The sequence below is a fragment of the Peromyscus leucopus genome, chromosome 1 (assembly GCF_004664715.2).
Source record: "Peromyscus leucopus breed LL Stock chromosome 1, UCI_PerLeu_2.1, whole genome shotgun sequence".
In the NCBI taxonomy this organism is placed as follows: domain Eukaryota; kingdom Metazoa; phylum Chordata; class Mammalia; order Rodentia; family Cricetidae; genus Peromyscus; species Peromyscus leucopus.
Window position 1 is genome coordinate 184,995,584 of NC_051063.1, and position 18,448 is coordinate 185,014,031.

An 18,448-nucleotide genomic window follows, 5' to 3' on the forward strand; every position below is an offset into this window, starting at 1 on the left:
TGGGATCTAAGGGAGATGGAGGCATGGGTTGGGTTGCTAAGGGTGTTCTGCTGTAGAGCTGGGGATGAGACTGGGGGATTGGAACTGGGGAAGAGAGAGAGAGAGAGAGAGAGAGAGAGAGAGAGAGAGAGAGAGAGAGAGAGAGAGAATAAGTTCTGAGTGCAACCTCCCTGGATTTCTGCATGTGTGGCCTGTGAGTTAGCAGGAAATGCCTGCTGTTGTTGGGGTCTGGTAAAAAGCAATGGGGGAGGTATGATAGAAAAGGAAGTCTGTGGGATCCCCAGGAGATGGGAGTCAGGTGGGGGATTGGCAGGGAAAGCTGCCACTGGTGTTCTGCTACAGAGTTGGGGATGAGCCTGGGGGATTGGAGCTGAGGAAACAGCCTATCTGTTTTTTTTTGATAGGCATAGATTGTAGGTTACCAGGGGGAGGCTGCTGGAGTTGTGAGTTGGTCTAGAATGATCAGTTGGTGGAGGGAGGTTAGAAGGGGAAGCTTTGTAGCATTCACAGGAGATGGGAGCATGCTGGGAATGGAACATTGCCAAGGGTGTTCTGCTCCAGAGCTGGGGATAAGACTGGAGGATTCAATCTGGGGGAAGAGAGAGAGAAGTTTTGTGGGTAGCCTATGTAGTTTTATGGCAAGCATGGCCTGTGGGTCAGCTTGGGGCTGTCAGCTGAAATTGGGGGCTGCTTTCTTGTTCTGCTAGCCTGGTGTGTTTCCAGTGAATGTCCTTTGTTTTCTTTTTTTTTTTAAATTATGTTTTCATTGATAAATTGGGAATCTCATATAATAATAAGCCATGATTGTGCTCACCTCCCAGTCTTCCCATGTTTGACCCCTCCCCTGTGACCTCTGCCCCCAAATAAAAGGAAAAAAATACATTTTGTGTTGCCCATATATTCACTGGAACATAGATTTCCAATGGCAAACTTCTCAAGGGAGGGTAAGTCTCTGCCTGCATTACTCCAGAAGCCATCAACTGAAAAGGGTCCTGCTGGAACCTGCTCTCCCTCACCCAGAGGCATCAATGTGGCTTCAGGGGCCAGTCTCAACAGAGGCATCTGTTTGAGCTTTGGTGGTAATATGGACCACAGCCATAAACATGGATTACTGAGCCGTCATGACTCTCAGTGGCTGCAGAGACCACGACATGGTCTAAGGTGGTTTCACATACCACTCACATCAGCATGGCTCCCTGAGGCAGCAAAGCCTGAGGACCAAGGCACTAGTCAATGGAACAGACTGCAAATGTTCTCACATAGATCTCAGGCTTTATTGTAGCTTGGGGCAGAAGCATGGATAACCAATAACAACATGGCCTCCTGAGTCATCTCAGACCACGGTGGACCTTTAAGGAGGTACAATCCAGAAAGTGAACCTTTCCCCATTTCAGGCCTCCATCATTGCCCAGAGCCAGGGGGATCCCATGGCTGGCTTGCAGGTTTGGGGGCTGAGTCTGTGCATAAGCTCCAGAGTGTTGTATACAATCTTGCTGACCCTACTTGACAATGACAGTATGTAGACCTCAGCCTTGTCTCTCACCTATCATCTCCAGTTCTTTCTCTGTCCCTAGCACATGTTCCATGAGGCTTGGATGGCAACTTTTGTTTTCTTAATTAGTCATTCTGACTATAGTAAAATGAATTTTTTTTTGTTTTTTTGAGACAGGGTTTCTCTGTGTAGTTTTGTGCCTTTCCTGGAACTCACTCTGTATCCCAGGCTGGGCTCGAATTTACAGAGATCTGACTGGCTCTGCCTCCTGAGTGCTGGGATTAAAGGTGTTTGCCACCACTGCCTGGCTCAAAATGATATTTCAAAGTAGTTTCAATTTGAATTTCTGTGATGGCTCAAGATAGTGCACACTTTTGAAAATATCCCATAGCCATGTTGTATTTCTTCTTCTGAGACTCTGTGTTTAGTTCCACAGCCTGCTTTTACTTTTTTGTTTTTGCTTGGTCAGTCAGAGGTAGGGATTTGGGTTTGTAGTTGTCTGGTTGGGGGAATTTGTTGAGAGCACCCACATACTACAGAAGCATGGTTCCCCAGCATCTTCCGTGGTCCTCCCTCCCATCTGTGTTGTCATATTTGGTGCCTGCTGTGTCCCTTTTAAAACAGTCTAACTGTCCCAGTAGTTTATGTTCCATGATTTCTGGCTGCACTTCACTGTTTTTGCTTAAACATCAGCCACATGTCTCCTCCATCAGAAAAGGGGATACCAGGGAATAACGTGCTGGCCTTCAAATGGGCTGTAATGGGACACCATGAAAAGACCAAACCTAAGAATAATAGGGATAGAAGAAGGAGTAGAACATCAGCTCAAAAGGCACAGAAAATATATTCAACAAAACCATAGAAGAAAACTTTCCCAACCTAAAGAAGGAAATGCCTATGAAGATACATGAAGCTTACAGATCATCAAATAGACTGGAACACCCCCCCTCCAAATCTCCTCAACACATAATAATCAAACCACTAATCATACAGAATAAAGAATAATATTATGCGCTTCATGGGAAAATGGCTGAGTAACTTATAAAGGCAGATCCATCAGAATAACAAGCAACTTCTCAATATAGACTCTGAAAGCCAGAAGATTCTGGAAAGACCTTATGTATAACCTGCTTTTAAATCATTTTTTTGTATTGTCAGTCAGTTGTAGGCACTTGGTTATGTAGTTAGATGGTCAGGGGAATTTACTGAGAGCATCCATCCACATACTACAGGTTCCCAGCATCTTCCCTGGTCCTCCTCTCCCATCTTCCATGTTGTCAGATATGATGTTAGCCTGTGTACATCAAAAAAATCTAACTGATCCAGGAGATTCTGCTGGGCTCAGTGTTTTCTGGGTGCATCTCACTGTTTTCTCTGAAACACTGGCCACAAGTCTCTTACATAGGATTTGGGTTCAGCAGGAAACAGCATCACTCCTACCCACAATATCTTTGAGAATTGAAGCCAGTTACAGGAAGTATATGGAGGAAGCATTGCCTTGTCCAGAGCTTTGGTATAGAATTGAGTTGCCAGAGACAAGTCTTGAGCAAGAGCATATCCTCTTTCTGTTTTGTACTGGATGTCTTCATCCTTGACAGGGGTTCCGGGTTGCAGTCTGGTCTATCCCATGGGTGTGTCCTGCTGTGCAGACTGTATCACCAGTTCTGTTTGCTGTTTATGTGGAGATCTGGTATGAGGCTCTGCCATGGTCCTTGGCGCTGCTCTTCTTGGACTTGGTAAGTGAGACAGGTGTCATTATTTTAGTCAGAGTGGTAATGAATACAGAATCCCAGATTTTTAACCTAGGATCCTCTCATAGAACTCTCCCTCTCTGAAGACCTGGCCTGGTGGCATCAGAGGAGTTTTCCATGGCCTCAGACTGTTTGTCTGGTCTTGGTCTTTTGATCTGAGCTCTGGGGTCGAGATCAGTGTATAACAGGATAGACTTCTCTTATCAGATCATTTGTTTTATTTTCAGGGTTTTTAATGGCACAGGAGATTTGGGCACAATATGGTGAGTCTGTTCTTTGTATTAGCCATGGGAAACTGAGTTTGGCTGGGAATAGCATGGGAGGAGCCTGAAGTCTCTTGAGCAGATCCGGAGATGAGATATTCATTGGCAGCCACTGACACACTTACTTAATGATTCGTCCTTACTATTGCAGCCATCTTTGGGGTGGGATTCTTGACTGTGCTCCAGTAATGTCCACATGAGATCTGGCTCAAAGGATTTGGAAACAAGGGCACAGAGGGGGTGACATTCACACACATGGTTCCTCCTGAGGATACAGACATTTGCTTTCAAGTTTGTTTTCCTTTTCTTCCCATCTCTTCTCACCTGGGCTGTGTCTGGCTTTCTTACTGAGTTCTGCCCTTGGGGAGACACATCACTCATGAGACAGAGTCCAAGCAAATGCTGTCTGTGTGGGTTCAGTACAGGTGGGATTCATTTATTTTCACAGGCTTCGAGTCTGTGTGTGTTGGAAGTGAGTGAAGAGGTTGGGTTTTACGTGGAAATAAGAGACAAACTAAGAAATAGGTCAATGATTTAATGGGATTTCATGTTGATTGACCCAAGGAAGTGGAAAGATTTGGTGATAAGAATGGCAACCTACAGGGTTCCATTCCTGGGCTGGCAGGAAACAAGGAATGAAGCCACTCATAGCATTAAGGTATGTGAGTTATTCTGACATTGTTGGGGGACAGTAAAGATGATTAGGCCATTGGAACTGTGGCACAATAACAATTGTGAAAGCAGTGAGACTTCTCTCTGGAGGTGTGCTGGTTAGTTTTCTTTCAACATGGCACAAACTAGAGTCATTTGGGAAGAAGAAACATCAACTGAGGAATTGTCCCCACCATATTGGCCTGTGGTCATGTCTGTGGGACATTTTCTTAGTTAGTAATTGTTGTGGGAGCTACTCTATAGCTCTTTGGGAACCTGGTCCTCTCGACATCAAATGACTAGCTCTCTTTTCCTGTGTCTCTCCAGGGCCACCACCCCAGCCTTCCATCTGGGCAGTTCCAGGAGCTGTGATTTCCACAGGCAGTGCTGTGACCATCTTCTGCAGGGCTCCTCCAGGAGTGATCAGAGTGTGTCTAATCCATTATGTACCGGGTGGAAATTGGTTTGATTGCACCCCACAAGGAGCCCAGGAGGTGTTTGAATTCAATCTGCAGAATATTACACACAGAAATGCTGGATTTTACTACTGTGACTACTTCAACGGAAGTGAATGGTTACAAAATAATGACACACTGGAGCTGGTGGTGACAGGTGAGTAAACTGCCCAAGCACACTGTCCTTCAGACTCAGCCTCTGATGCCTATCTCACTGAACCACATTTGCCCTATCACAGGCCCTGCCCTGTATCTCCGCTCCCATATATTCATCTCTTCCCTCTCTCCTCTCCCCTCTACTCCCCTCCCCTGCCTTCTCTTCTCCTCTCCTCTCACTTCCTTTCCTCTCTTTCTCTCCCCTCTCCTCTCTGCTCCCCCTCCCCTCCTCTCCCCTCCCCTCCTCTCCTCCTCTTCTCTCATTTAATCCTTTCCTTTTCAATTTCCATTTTTCTTGATTTTTTGTGTGTGACAAACATTTCAGTACGGCCTTGAACTTGCTGTGTATCCAAACATAATCTTGAGTTTATGTTCCCTCTGCTTCTACTCTCCTAGTACTAGCACTGTTGACCTGGACAATGACACCATTCATATGGTGATGGGCATAGAGCACAGGGAACTGTGTATATTAGGGAAGAATTCCACCATCTATGATTCATCCCCAGACCCTCTGTTTTTGCTTTATGACCCTCCCTCGGTGCTGACCTTGTTCTAGGCTCCCTCCAGAATGGTGATTATAGCCCGTAAGGGCTGGAGTTCATGGAAACTGACAGCAGCCTCCTGTCATACATAGATGGTCTCTATGGTCTTTGTTCATGGAATAATTCAAACATACTTTGTGATCTGTATAGATCGGCCATGCATGAGTCTCCTTTCTCTTCATCTTTTCTTCTCTCTGGTCAGACTCTGTGAGTTGTAGGCTTATCTTTCATCATGTTTTAAACAACAGGGCTGCACTGTCTGGTTTGGTGTCAACTTGACACAAGTTAGAGTCATCAGAGATGAAGGAGACTCAGTTGAGGAAATGCCTCCATAAGATCCAGTTGTAAGAAATTTTCTCAGGTAGTTATCATGGGGGAGGGCCTAGTACATGGTGGGTGGTGCCATTACTGGGCTGGAGGCACCCTGGATCCTGGATTCTATGAGAATGCAGGCTAAGCAAGCCATGGGAAGCCAGTAAGTCAGTAAGCAGCACCACGCCATGGCTTCTGCATCTGCTCCTACCTCCAGGATCCTGTCCTGTTTGAGTTCCTGTCCTGACTTCCTTTGGTGATGAACAGTAATGGTGAAGGGGAAGCCAAATAAAACATTTGCTCCCCAACTTGTTTTTTGGTAATGGTCTTTCATCACAGCAACATAAGCCCTAACTAAGACAAGGGTCTTTTTGTAAACTTTTTGAGACAGGGTCTCACCTTGTAACTCTAATAGGATGAAGATATTTAGATTATCATATAATATGTCATTTCATCCCTCCTTTTTCTTCCTCTAAATGTTCCCATGTACCCCTTTTTTCTCTTTCAAATCCATGGCTTCCTTTTACATGAATTGTTGCTACATGCATTTATGTATATGTAGATGCATGTATATATTTCTAATATACCCTCCTTAGTCTGTATAATGTTGTTGTGTGTTTCCAGTGCTGACCGTTTGGCATTGGATAACCAACTGGTGTTCTCCTCCCTGGGGAAGACCATTTCTCTCACTCTCAGCATTCCTAGTTCCCTGTAGTTATTTATGTACGGTCGAGGCCTCGTGGACTTTCTCCCATCCACTTTCACACGTCTGCATTTTGGTTTGTTGTTTTGTAATTGGTTGTCTGCATTTTGGTTTGTTGTTTTGTAATTGGTTGTCTGCATTTTGGTTTGTTGTGTTTGTAATGTCATATGTGATGTGATGTGATGAGATAATGTGATGTGATGTGATGTGTAATGGTCTTCATCTGTTGTGTCATGAAGTTTCCTTGGTGAGGGACGAGTACTACTCTTATCTGTCCCATCAGCCTTTGTCATCAGAGTGCCCCCTCTGAACAGCCATCAGTCCAGTGGAGAATGCAGGAAACATTAACACAAGAGAACTCTGAAACAGCAGTGCCAGATTTCTTGGTGGAGGGGACTTATTTCTTTATATCTTAGAACTTCTGGTCCTTAGGGATGTCTTGGGGTTTTAAGAGTTGGGACATGTTTCAGGTGTGGGGAACAAAGGGCACAGGGCCATGGAACTTCCAGTTGGGAACATAGTTGAGATAGAAAACTTGGCATAGAAAACATCAAGTGTGCATGGGTTAAAGATGGGAAGATGGACATGAGGAGGCAGGAGGAAAAAATCCCGTGTAGGGTAGAAAATGGGATGGCCCATGATGAGCTTTTATGTGAGCAGGTGGCATACAGGAGTGCTGGTAGGGTCTGCTCATACTTAGAGGGGTCTGCTCATACTTAGACATCCACTTCTATGCAACAATTTGATGATGGATTTTAATTTTACTGCTGCACCTGAGAAATCCTCTATGATCTTCAGAACTATATATCCAATGGGATATTTGAAATTTATCTTTGAAGACATTTATCACACATCTCAACAAAGCCCCAGATTGGAAAGCATCCTTGCATTCTCCTCACATAAGTCCTTGTATCAACAGAGAGTGCATCTGTCCCCTTTGAACCAGAATTCTTCAGGGTCCTCTTTTGCCCTCAGTTCTCACATGGCTCATTATCAAACTCTCATTTGTGTCCTGAAAACACTTTTCAAGTCTTGTTCCTTCTTTGTTACATCATCTCTGTCACCCCAAGATCACCTTTCACCCAGCCTTCTTATTATTTTTCTTCTTTCTACCTGATATTTTATATCTGTTCATCCCACAAAATTCACATCAAACATTTTTGTAAGTTTCTGTCCATTGCACAAAGTGATGAGTTTACAATGACATGTTCCTCAGGTACATCCTGTACTGTGACCATGTTCACCTCTGTTACTCTTTTGCCTCTGTTCTCACTCCCACCAGTCTTCAATTCTAACCTAGTCTCTTTCTTCTTTATCTGATGAATATGTGTATTAAATACACACACACACACACACACACACACACACACACACAACACAAGCACAGACACACACAGACACGGACACACATAGACACATACATACAGACAAAGACAGACAGACACACATATATGTATACACTAATTCCACACAGGAGACAAAACATATATCTGTATAGTCTGTAATGATTTAGGTACAGCTTCAGCATGCATCTCTTTTTGTGCTTTGTTTCAAAGAAAAATGATCCTTGTATGAATCTGACATTGTAGAAAGTGCAGTAGCTGCATTTTGATATCTATTTGGCCATAGCTCATCCAACCAAAAAGCCTCCTTTGCTTTCCTTACAGTTCTGTGTATTTGTCAGAAGGGGTCTTTCTATATTTCATGTAGAGATGCATTTGATTCTGAGACCAAAATGTAGTGGTCTTATAAAAAACAGCCAAAAATTGATATTTGTTGATATAAACACTTTAAAGTTTGCTTTTTTTTTTTCTCCACAGAACCTCCTAATCTGTTAGGTAACAGTTTAGAGAATTTAATCCGGCTTATCATGGCTATCATCATCCTGTTGGGCCTTGGCGCTCTATTGCTGCATGCTTGGAAGAGCAGAAGAGAGCCTATGGGGCCTTCAGGAGCCCTAAGCTGAGAGCCTAGCTACCCCTTCTCAGATCTCATCTAAAGGCCGGTGCCAGGGACAATTGTGAGCCTTGCCATATTGCCTGCCTGAGTTAAGTTTCTGTTGTCCAGCATTGAGCCACTAACCAGAAACTTTTGACATGCCTGGACAAGTCCTGAGTTATTAGAAAATAACATTTCCTTGTCTTTCTGCTATACTGACCATTAGTAACAATGTTTTGTGGTTGGGTTGCTTGGTTGGGTTGCTTGGCAACTCAAGAGTCCCCTGATTTTTTCCCAAAGAAAGCTTCCTGTTCTGCTAACTATAAAACCTGCCTAAGAAAAATAAACATTTTTGCTTGATCAGAATACTGTCTTGCTGTCAATTCTTTGTGTCTCTTGTCCCTTTTATTCACCATCCCCCCTTCTAGGGTCTCTGCTGAAGATCTCGCTGGCCAGGACAAGTGAGACTCAAGGATGTGGAGGAGCACTGAACGTTGTCACACACCACGGCACCATGGAAAACGGCTTCACGAGCGAAGGTCCGGTCAGTGATCACCACAGAAATGCCCGGCCGTGAGACAGATCCGGAGGAATTGCAACATGATGACGCAAGGTAAGTTTACCACGGAACAAGCATTTAGTAAGCAGGATTTGTTTATTTCGGGACTGAAACAGTCTCTCAGGACATGAGGAACTAGGGTCAAAAAGAAAGACTTAAAAACTTTCTTGACTATATTGGAGATGTCTGCCCTTGGTTACCCCAAGAAGGGACCATAGATGAAAAGCACTGGAGATGGGTTGGTGAGTGTTTAAATGATTTTCAGACCTTTGGTCCTGAAAAGGTCGAGGGTCAGCATGCATCTATGACCAAACAGAGGGAGGCCCTGGTTGGCTCCCTGAGAGATTAGTTAAACAAGTCAACTCTAACCAATCACACAGGGAAAAGGATAGCCCCTGAGGTGTTTCCCTTTCCCTCTCCTTTACAGATGCTAATGAAGAAAGAACTGGGAGAATTTCCCTGGCTATTCTGGATCTTGCAGCTGCCTGTACCTTCTTATCAGGACCAGAGACCAGTCAACACATCCCCGTTTGCATGGTGCTTTTATTTGACCGAAAATTATATTATTTATGCTAAAAAGCAGACCTTTGGCCACCTGTTGGCTGCCTCTGACTGCCCCTTGCAAGGATGTCAGAATCCCATTTTACTCAACTTTACTGATTTCCATAATTCCCCCTGCAAGGTGGTCCCTGCTATCTGTTTTTTGTACGGTCAGACTGTCCACAATTGGAAAACTTACTTGAAGGAGAAAAGCGTAGGATGCTCCTATTCTTACTGCAAAATTCATGATGCCATTCCTCCTGCTAAGGGACAGGTAATGGGAGAGAATGGAATGGCTCTAAATTTTATAAGACATCTGCAGGATATTCCCTAGTGGTTTGGGACCCGTGGGACTAATTCAGTAGAAGGAGCCATGTATATGGTCTGAACGGCCATATGACTTAGCTCCAGACTCTGCATTTGGAACTCTTATGTACAAGTACAATCTGTGGTCCATCATAATATCCTTATACAAGAAAAAAATTTAATGGCACAACTATCATCCCCCTCCTGTCCATTTTCTTGGCTTTCCCTCCTCTGAGAAGGTCTGTTACTGGCATTGGGAATCTATCATCATGCTTCCTAGTGTTGCCCTGGGACATCCTCCCCTGATAGCAGTACCCCTGCCTCGAGCCCTTAATTGCACCACCACTGATAATTCTCATGACATCCACCCCATCCCTAAGTACCCTCGTTTCTTGATCAAGGCCGCTCCTAGTTTGATTTTTGCTTTTCCAGGATTTACCTTCCCTCTTGCATCCTTCATCCCCACACCCACCCATCCTCCCTCCAGAGGCAGTTAACTTCCCTTGAACAGGTTGCCCCACAAAAATGATGGGCCTTGGACCTGCTGACAGCAGAAAAGGGTGGGACATGCCTTTTTCTGAGGGAAGAATGTTGTTATTATATTAATGAGTCTGGAATTGTAGAAACTCAGATAAATAGGGTACATAAACTTATCCTAGAGCTACATAAGCAGCAATTCTCTGCCACAGCAGATGATTGGTGGAGATCATCCATGTTCTCCCTTTTGATGGCTCTCACAGGACCATTAGTCAGCCTTTTGTTATTAGTAACTTTGGGTCCCTTTATAATTGGCAGGCTAATCTGATTCATCAAAAAAAAAAACAAAAACAAAAAAAACAAAAACAAAAACAAATAGACTCCCTGGCATCAAAACCTATACAGGTTCATTACCATCGGCTCGAAATGCTGGATCGAGGATGTGGTCCCTATGATATTTCTCAGTCCCCTTCTCCTTTAGGAGCAGCATAAAGCCCGAACCTATGCTTATTGGCATCAGCCAGTATGGACACCACTGGGTGCAAGGCCAACCACTGCAGGGGAAGGCTGATTGAATAGCCCTTGGTTCAGATTCCCTGAGAGACAAACCTGACTTGCATTGAGGTTGGTATCTAGAGGCACCAAAATGCCTAAGCCCTCTCCTCCCCAAAAGGTACCCTTTTTCTCAAGCCCGCAGCAGCTCTAGGAGGAGTCAGCTCCAGCTGGTTAAGGTCTGCCACCTCAGGTGGGCACACTTCCTCATAAAATAAAATAAAGGGAGGAGATGCCTAGGACCATTGCAAGAGCCATGCCATATTGCCTGCCTGAGTTAAGTTTCTGTTCTCCAGAATTTAGCCACTAACCAGAAACTTTTGACATGCCTGGACAAGTCCTGAGTTATTAGAAAATAACTTTACACTTCCTTATCTTTCTGCTACAGTGACCATGAGTAACAATGTTTTTGTGGTTGGGTTGTTGGTTGGATTGCTTCGCAACTCAAGAGTCCCTTGATCTTTTCCGAAAGAAAGCTCCCTGATCAGCTTACTATAAAACCTGCCTGAGCAAAATAAAAAATTTTGCAGCTTGATCAGAATACTGTCTTGCTGTCAATTCTTTGTGTCTCTTGTCCCTTTCATTCGCCATTCCCCCTTCTAGTGTCTCTGCTGAAGATTCCGCTGGCTGGGACATGCCGGCAATGAAGAGTCTAGAAGGTGTTGTGATCTCTCTGCTGAGTATTCAGTGCCTGTGGATGTGGTGCAACATCTGTGATGTGACTGGAATTTCCCAATTCTTTTTGTGGTTTTGTAGGCGTAGTCCCCAAGTAGTAGATTCCTATTTCTCTCTTCTGTCTCCTGTGGGATATCTCTGTGTAGTGCCCATCCCTCATTTCTTATTTCTCTGCATATGGTTGTTTCCCTGTTCATTTTCCCTGTGAGCCTGTGGACATGCTACTTTGGAATGCAGTTGAATTGAATTGTTGACTTGAGCAAAGTCATGCCATGGATGACTATGATTCTACACACAAGGGAATGCCAAAGCATTCCTCTGGTCCTTGTGTAGATATTGATAGTGAGGGTAGTGTCATTTGCAGCTTCCTCATCCATGATGACTGCAGCATTGGACTTCTCCAAGACCCCCTATTGCACAAGCTAACCCATCCCCTCATCCTGCCATATATAACACCTGCAACTAAGTGAGTTTCCGGTCTGCTTGTGCACCTCCAACAGAGTATGAACTATCTACCTGATCCCAGCTTTGTTTATTTCATTTGAGTCTTTCTTTCTTAATGTCTTTCCTCCCAGTCAGAGTCTGAAACTCAGCTTCATGTGCTGCATCTCTACTCCCTCTCATACATAGAGTCCCCTACTCTGTCTTGTTTTCTTACAATGCTCCTCTACCACTGACCCTGTGAGCAACATCCATCCTCCAGTGTATGTTTCCTTCTCAAGCACAGCACCTATCTTCTTTCTTTTGATTTATCTTTTGATCAGAAAATGTGTTTAATTGAGATATTCTATTACATCTGTGGCATTGGCCTTTAGACTGATCCCTTTTCAGGTGCCTTTCCTGTACCTCCTTGCTCGTCTAGCTCATTTTCTCCCTACCTCCACTGGTATCTTAGGACATACCCTCTATCATCTCTCCTATTTCTCCCTCCCCTAAGACCTTTGAGATGTACATACTATCAGTTTTGATCACATTTAATTCCTACTAGAATAATTCCATGTGTAGGGTAACTCTACTTACACATTTTTATATGAATATGTGTACATATACATGCACACATGTCTATACACATGCCTATATACACAAAATATTTAGCAAGCATATAAAATAGCTGATTTCCATGTGGCTTTTAAGGACATCCTTATTGTTAGCTATCCGCTCCCCTGCTCTGCTTCTGCCCCATGTTCCCATGCTCTCCCTGGTCAGACCTCCCTCCTCTTTCCTCCATGTTCCCTTTAATATCACCTGTGTTCTACTGTGCTGTCTCCCTTAAGGTTTTTCCTCTTCACTCTACCAATGGCCCCCTTCTTGTTTTCTGGATTTTTCAGGTTCTTCAAAATAAATACACACAAATTTAAATACTCAGCACTGAGATCCACCTGTGAGGGAGAACATGCAACATGTGTCTTTTCGGGTCTGCCCTGCTTCACTCAGTACAATGTTTACCGCCTTCTACCGCACACTTGCAAATTGCAGTTTTCTAGGTTGCAGCTGAGTGAAATCCCATCGTCTGCAGGTATCTGTGTTTAGTCACTGTTTTATCGCTGTGAAGAGACAACATGACCAAAGGAACTCTTCTGAAGGGGAACTTTTGATTGGCGGCTTACTTACAGTTTCAGAGTTTGGTCCATTGTCCTCCTGGCACAGAAGCATGGTGCTACACAGGGAGGCGTGGGAGCAGCAGCTGAGCACTAGATCCTCATCTGTATGCAGAGAGGGAGACTCTGGGCTTGGCCTGGCCTTTGAAACCTCAAAGCCTACTCCATACTTCCTCCCACAAGGCCATAGCTCCTTATCCTTTCAAAGAATGCTACTTCCTGGTGACTGAGCTTTCAAACTGATGAGCCTATGCTGACTGTTTTTTTTTTTTAATTTTTAAATTTTTTTTTGCCTGCATGCATGTCTGTGTGAGAGTGTCAGAGGTTGGAGTTACAGACAGTTGTTGCCTGCCATGTGGGTGCTGGGATTTGAACCCAGGTCATTTGGGAAAGCAGTCAGTGCCCTTAACCGCTGAGCCATCTTTTGAGCCCCCCATGCTGACTGTTTTTATTCAAACAGCACATCCATTCCCTTCTCTTGGCATTTGTCCACATGGCTGTCACCGAGGCTGTGCAAAGCTGCAGCACTCTGACCTTGTGATCACAATTCTCCATCACCTTTCAAGTTTCATTTTCAGTGGTTCTCCTGATGTGTTATGGGGGTTTCCTTATGCATTTTCTTTGGGAAATTTTGTGTAGGTTTTGAAGGATGAAATTGTATAAAATGGCAGATTCTTTTTTGAAAATTATTATTAAAATAATTATTAATTTTCCACTTATTTTACATCCTGCCTTAAGTTTCCTGTTGCTCTCCCCTCTTGTCCCCACACCCACCTCCGCTCTACACCTCTATCCATTCCTCTTCAGTCTCCATTCAGAAAGGGGAGGCCTCCCATGGGTGTGAACAAAGCATGGCACATCAAGTTGAGGCAGGACCAAGCTCCTACCCCTGCATCAAGGCTGGGCGAGGTAACCCAGCATGGGGAATGGGTTCCCCAAAGCCATTTCAAGCACCAGGGACAGGTCCTAGTTCCACTGGTAGGAGTCCCACAAAAAGACTAATCTATACAAGTGTCACACACATGCAGAGGGCCTAGTTTGGTCCCATGCTGGCTCCCTAGCTGTCAGTGGAGAGTTCCTGAGCTGCCATGAGTATTGAGGACTCTGTGGGTCCAGCCCCTCGATAGTTGTCTCCCAGGGTTTGGGAAGAATCTACAATCAGATGATAATTAATCTTTGATGAAAAGACATGGATCTATGTACACGAAACTCCTTAGTCCATGCACTTTATTATTCTGTGTCAGTTCTCTCTCTACACAGCTTCTGTTCTGCTCTCATTTTTAGCTCCTTTCTTGCCTGATTTCTCTCTATATTTATCTGCTGTCCCCTCTAGGTTCTATCTAAATTCCTTCATCTAGTTCTGCCCCTTCTAGGTTCTCATCCACCTAGTTCTTTCCCATCTCAGCTCCTCTCCCATCTCCTTCTCTCTCATCTTGTTCCTCCCCATCTGGCTCTTCCTCATCTTCCATCTCGTCCCTCTAGTATTCTCTTTTAGCCCTTCAATCTAGTTCTTCCCCCTCTCAGTTTGTACCTCACAGGTTCTTACCCATCTAGTTCTTCCATTCTCTTTTCTATTCTCTGTCTCCTTATTCTCTCAGTTCTCTATGTTCCTCCTAAGTCTCCCTGGAATACAGTAATAAACCCAAGCAATAGCAATCCTCTGGCTGAGCAAGGTCACCAGGCTTGAATTTTACGGGGTCATAAGAAGTGTCCTCAGGCAGTGACCACCAGGTTTTCTTTTACATTCAAAATGGGAGTGATAAAAGACGTCAACTGAGTGTTAATGTCTGGTTAGTACATCAAAAAGGGGATCTATGTACTCAGTCTACTTTCTGAGAAGTGGTTAGGTAAGAAGTTAGGGGTCTATTAGTAAGGTTGTACAAGAAAGGAGGGTCTCACCCCAAATTGCACAAGAAATAAAGCTATCCACCTGACCTAGGAGACATGTGTTTTTTCTCTTGGCCTAGGATGCTTGATAGGCATTTTAGATAAATACACTGTTAGGAGTTCTTTGAAGCACACAAGAAAATCATGTTTCTTTTTAGGAACCAACTAATATATATATAAAAGTTAAAATATCACCAAGACTTTTTAAGCCATGGCTTGACCTTTGGAGAAGTCCTTGACTTTTCCAAGTAGTAGCTTTTGTGATAATAGCTGAATTCCACTATGTTTTCCTGCAGCTCGCAGCACATGACCTGAGGTCAGCTGTCTCTGTAGGTCCCCCATCATGATCTTGACCCCCGGCTCATACAATCCCTCTTTCCTCACTTCAGCAAGACTCCAGGAGCTTGACCCAGTACTTGGTTTTGTATCTCTGCATCGCCTTCCATAAGTTACTAGATAAAGGATCTCTATGACAATTTGGGCAGTCACCAATCTGATTACAGGAGACGGCCAGTTCAGGACACTCACCACCATTGCTAGGAGTCTTGGTTGAGGTCATCCTTATGGATTCCTGAGAGTTTCCCTAGCACGAGGTTTCTCTCTAACCTGGAAATGCCTCCCCCCCACCCCAATCAAGACATCTCTTATTACTTTCCCCCTCCATCCCACCGTAATCTGCTCACCTCAATCTCTTGTCCCCATCCTTCCCATACCCACCCCTCCACCTTGTGTATCCTCAGTTTACCCAGGGGATCTTTTTTTGATTTTTGATTTTGGTTTTTCTTTTCTTTTCTTTTTTCTTTTTTTGGTTTTTCAAGACAGGGCTTCTCTGTGTAGCTTTGGTACCTTTCCTGGAACTCACTCTGTAGCCCAGACTGTCCTCGAACTCAGAGTTCCACCTGCCTCTGCTTCCCAAATGCTAGAATTAAAGTTGTGTACCACCACCGCCCAGTCATCTCTTACATTTCTTGTTCCCAGGGAAATCCATGAATCCCTCTTTAGGTCTTCCTTGTTACCTAGCCTCTCTGGGGCTGTGGATTGTAGCCTGGTTATCCTTTACTTTACACTAACTATATCATGAGTGAGTACATACCATGCTTATCTTTCTGCATCTGGGTTATCTCACTCAGGATGATTTTTTTCTTGTCCCATTCCTTTGCCTGCAAATTTCATCATGTCATTGTTTTTACAGATGAGTAATATTCCATGGTGTAAATGTGCCACATTTTATTTTCTCATTTTTCTTTATTAAGAAATTTTCTACTCACTCCATATACCATCCCCATATTCCCCTTCTTCCCTCCTCCCACCCCCAGCCCTCTTTCCCAAGCCACCCTACATCCCCACATCCCCCAAATCAAGATCTCCAATGGGGAGTCAGAAGATCCCAGCACAATGAGCCTAGGCAGGTCCAAGCCCCTTCCCACTGCACCAAGGGTGTGCAAGGCGTCTCACCACAGGCACTGGATTCCCAGAAGCCTACCCATAGACCAGGGACAGATTCCAATCCCCCTGCCTGGATGTCCCCGAAAAAGTTTGAGGCAAACAACCATCTTGCATATCCAGAGGGCTTAGTCCAGTCCAATGGGGGCTCCACAGCCACCAGTCCACAGTTCCTGGGCTTCCACTAGTGTGGCTGGTCATCTCTGCACATCCTTCCATCATGATCTCGATGTCTCTCACCTGCAGTGTCTCTCCTCTCTCTCATCAATTGGATTCCCAGAAGTCAGCCTGGTGCCTGTCCGTGGATCTCTGCATCTGCCTCCATCAATCACTGGACAAATGCTCTATGGTGACAGCTAGGTTATTTGCTAGGCCAGTCACCAGAGTAGACCAGTCCAGGCACCCCCTGGACCACTGCCAGCAGATCAAGGTGGGGTCAACCTTGTGGATTCCTGAGAGCCCCCCCAGCACCCTGCCTCTTCCTGTCCAATGATATCCTCACATATCATGGCATCTTTCTCCCTGCCCTCCCACTCTGTCCCTGTTCCAGCTTGATCCTCCCATTTTCCTATGTTCTCATCCCCACTCCTCGCCCTCCGCCAACCCCCCTGCCCAGTCTGCTCATGTAGATCTCATCCACTTCTCCTTCTTAGTGTCATCCATGTGTCCCTCCTAGGGTCTTTCCCTGTTAGCTAGCCTCTCTGGAGTTGTGGGTTGCAGTCTGGCCATCCCTTCCCTCACATCTAGTATCCACTTATGAGTGAGTACATACTATGTTTGTTCTTCTGAGTCTGGGTTACCTCACTCAAGATGATATCTTCTAGTTCCATCCATTTGCCTACAAATTTCATGATATCATTGTTTTTTTACTGCAGAGTAGTAATCCATTGTGTATATGTACCACATTTTCTTTATCCATTCTTCAGTTGAGGGGAATCTAGGTTGTTTCCAGGTTCTGGCTAGTATAAATAATGCTGACATGAACATAGTTGAGCATGTGTCCTTGGTACCACATTTTCTTTGTCCATTCTTCAGTTGCTGGGCATCTAGGTTGTTTCCAGGTTCTTGCTGTGATGAACAATGTTGCTATGAACATAGTTGAGCATATGTCCTTGTGGTAAGATTGAGCATTCCTTGGGTATATGCCCAAAAGTGGTATAGCTGGGTCTTCAAGTAGATTAATTTTCAGTTTTCTGAGAAAGCGCCATACTGATTTCCAAAGCAGCTGTACAAGTTTTCACTTTCACCAACAGTGGAGGAGTGTTCCCCTTGCTCCACATCCTCTCCAACAAAAGCTGTGATTAGTGTTTTTGATCTTAGCCATTCTGACATGTATCAGATCTCAGAGTAGTTTTGATTTTCTATTTCCCTGATGCCTAAGGATGTTGAACAGTTCTTGAAGTGTATCTTGGCCCAAATGGCAACCTCTTTAAATAAAATGTTTTGGAAAAATTCCCCACCACTGTGGAACCATATAGCATGATGACTCTGCACACAGGACTCCCAATTGTGACTCCTCCATTACACCAAGAACAGAAAAGTTAAAGATTTACTAAGTGGACACATCTGACCACAATGAAAAAGCACATTATCTAGAATGGTATGCTATAATGGAAAAAGGGTAAGACAGCATGACCTTCTCTTTTGGGAGCCTATGAGGGGGACAGGCCCAAATGGCAAGACTAAGACCAAAAGGAAGACCATCAGGAAACAGCTCAGTTCTTATGCTGCATCATGCCTCTTGGGGAATGGATATTGCTCTTAAATTGTAGTGGAGTCTCTGATCCCAGAGGAAGTCCTTTTCCTAAGGTCAGGCATTTGGAAAGGGCCTCCATTCCTTCAGGGGCTTGAGGAAATTTCCTGTTCCTAAAGCAGTCATTCTTTTTTTTAATCTCTGGTAGGAGGAACATGTGGCCCTTCCATTGATGTAAGAGGGTGCCTGGTGGAGTAGCTGAACTTGAGAATACAATAGACATTTAGATACTTGCTGAACTTATTGCTTTTGTCTCAGGAAAGATGTTGTAATACACTGAGTCTGTTTTCAATATTGCCTGTGGCTAAACTATTGTGCAATTATAGAGTATAAAAGTATACTCTTTTATACTTTTCTGTAGTTTCTGTAGTTCCTGTTCGTTTTGTCAGGATTTC

General features: G+C 44.3%; 1 protein-coding gene across 1 annotated transcript in view; it reads left to right on the plus strand.

The window, feature by feature from the left end:
* Positions 1-2,329: 2,329 nt before the first annotated feature.
* The window catches only part of LOC114687921 (leukocyte immunoglobulin-like receptor subfamily A member 3), a 62,314-nt gene continuing 46,195 nt past the window's right edge, over positions 2,330-18,448 (plus strand). The window contains exon 1 of the mRNA XM_037202160.1: positions 2,330-3,228. Coding sequence (XP_037058055.1) covers positions 3,198-3,228 — 31 coding nt within the window. The 5' untranslated portion in view covers positions 2,330-3,197. The remainder of the gene's footprint in view (positions 3,229-18,448) is intronic.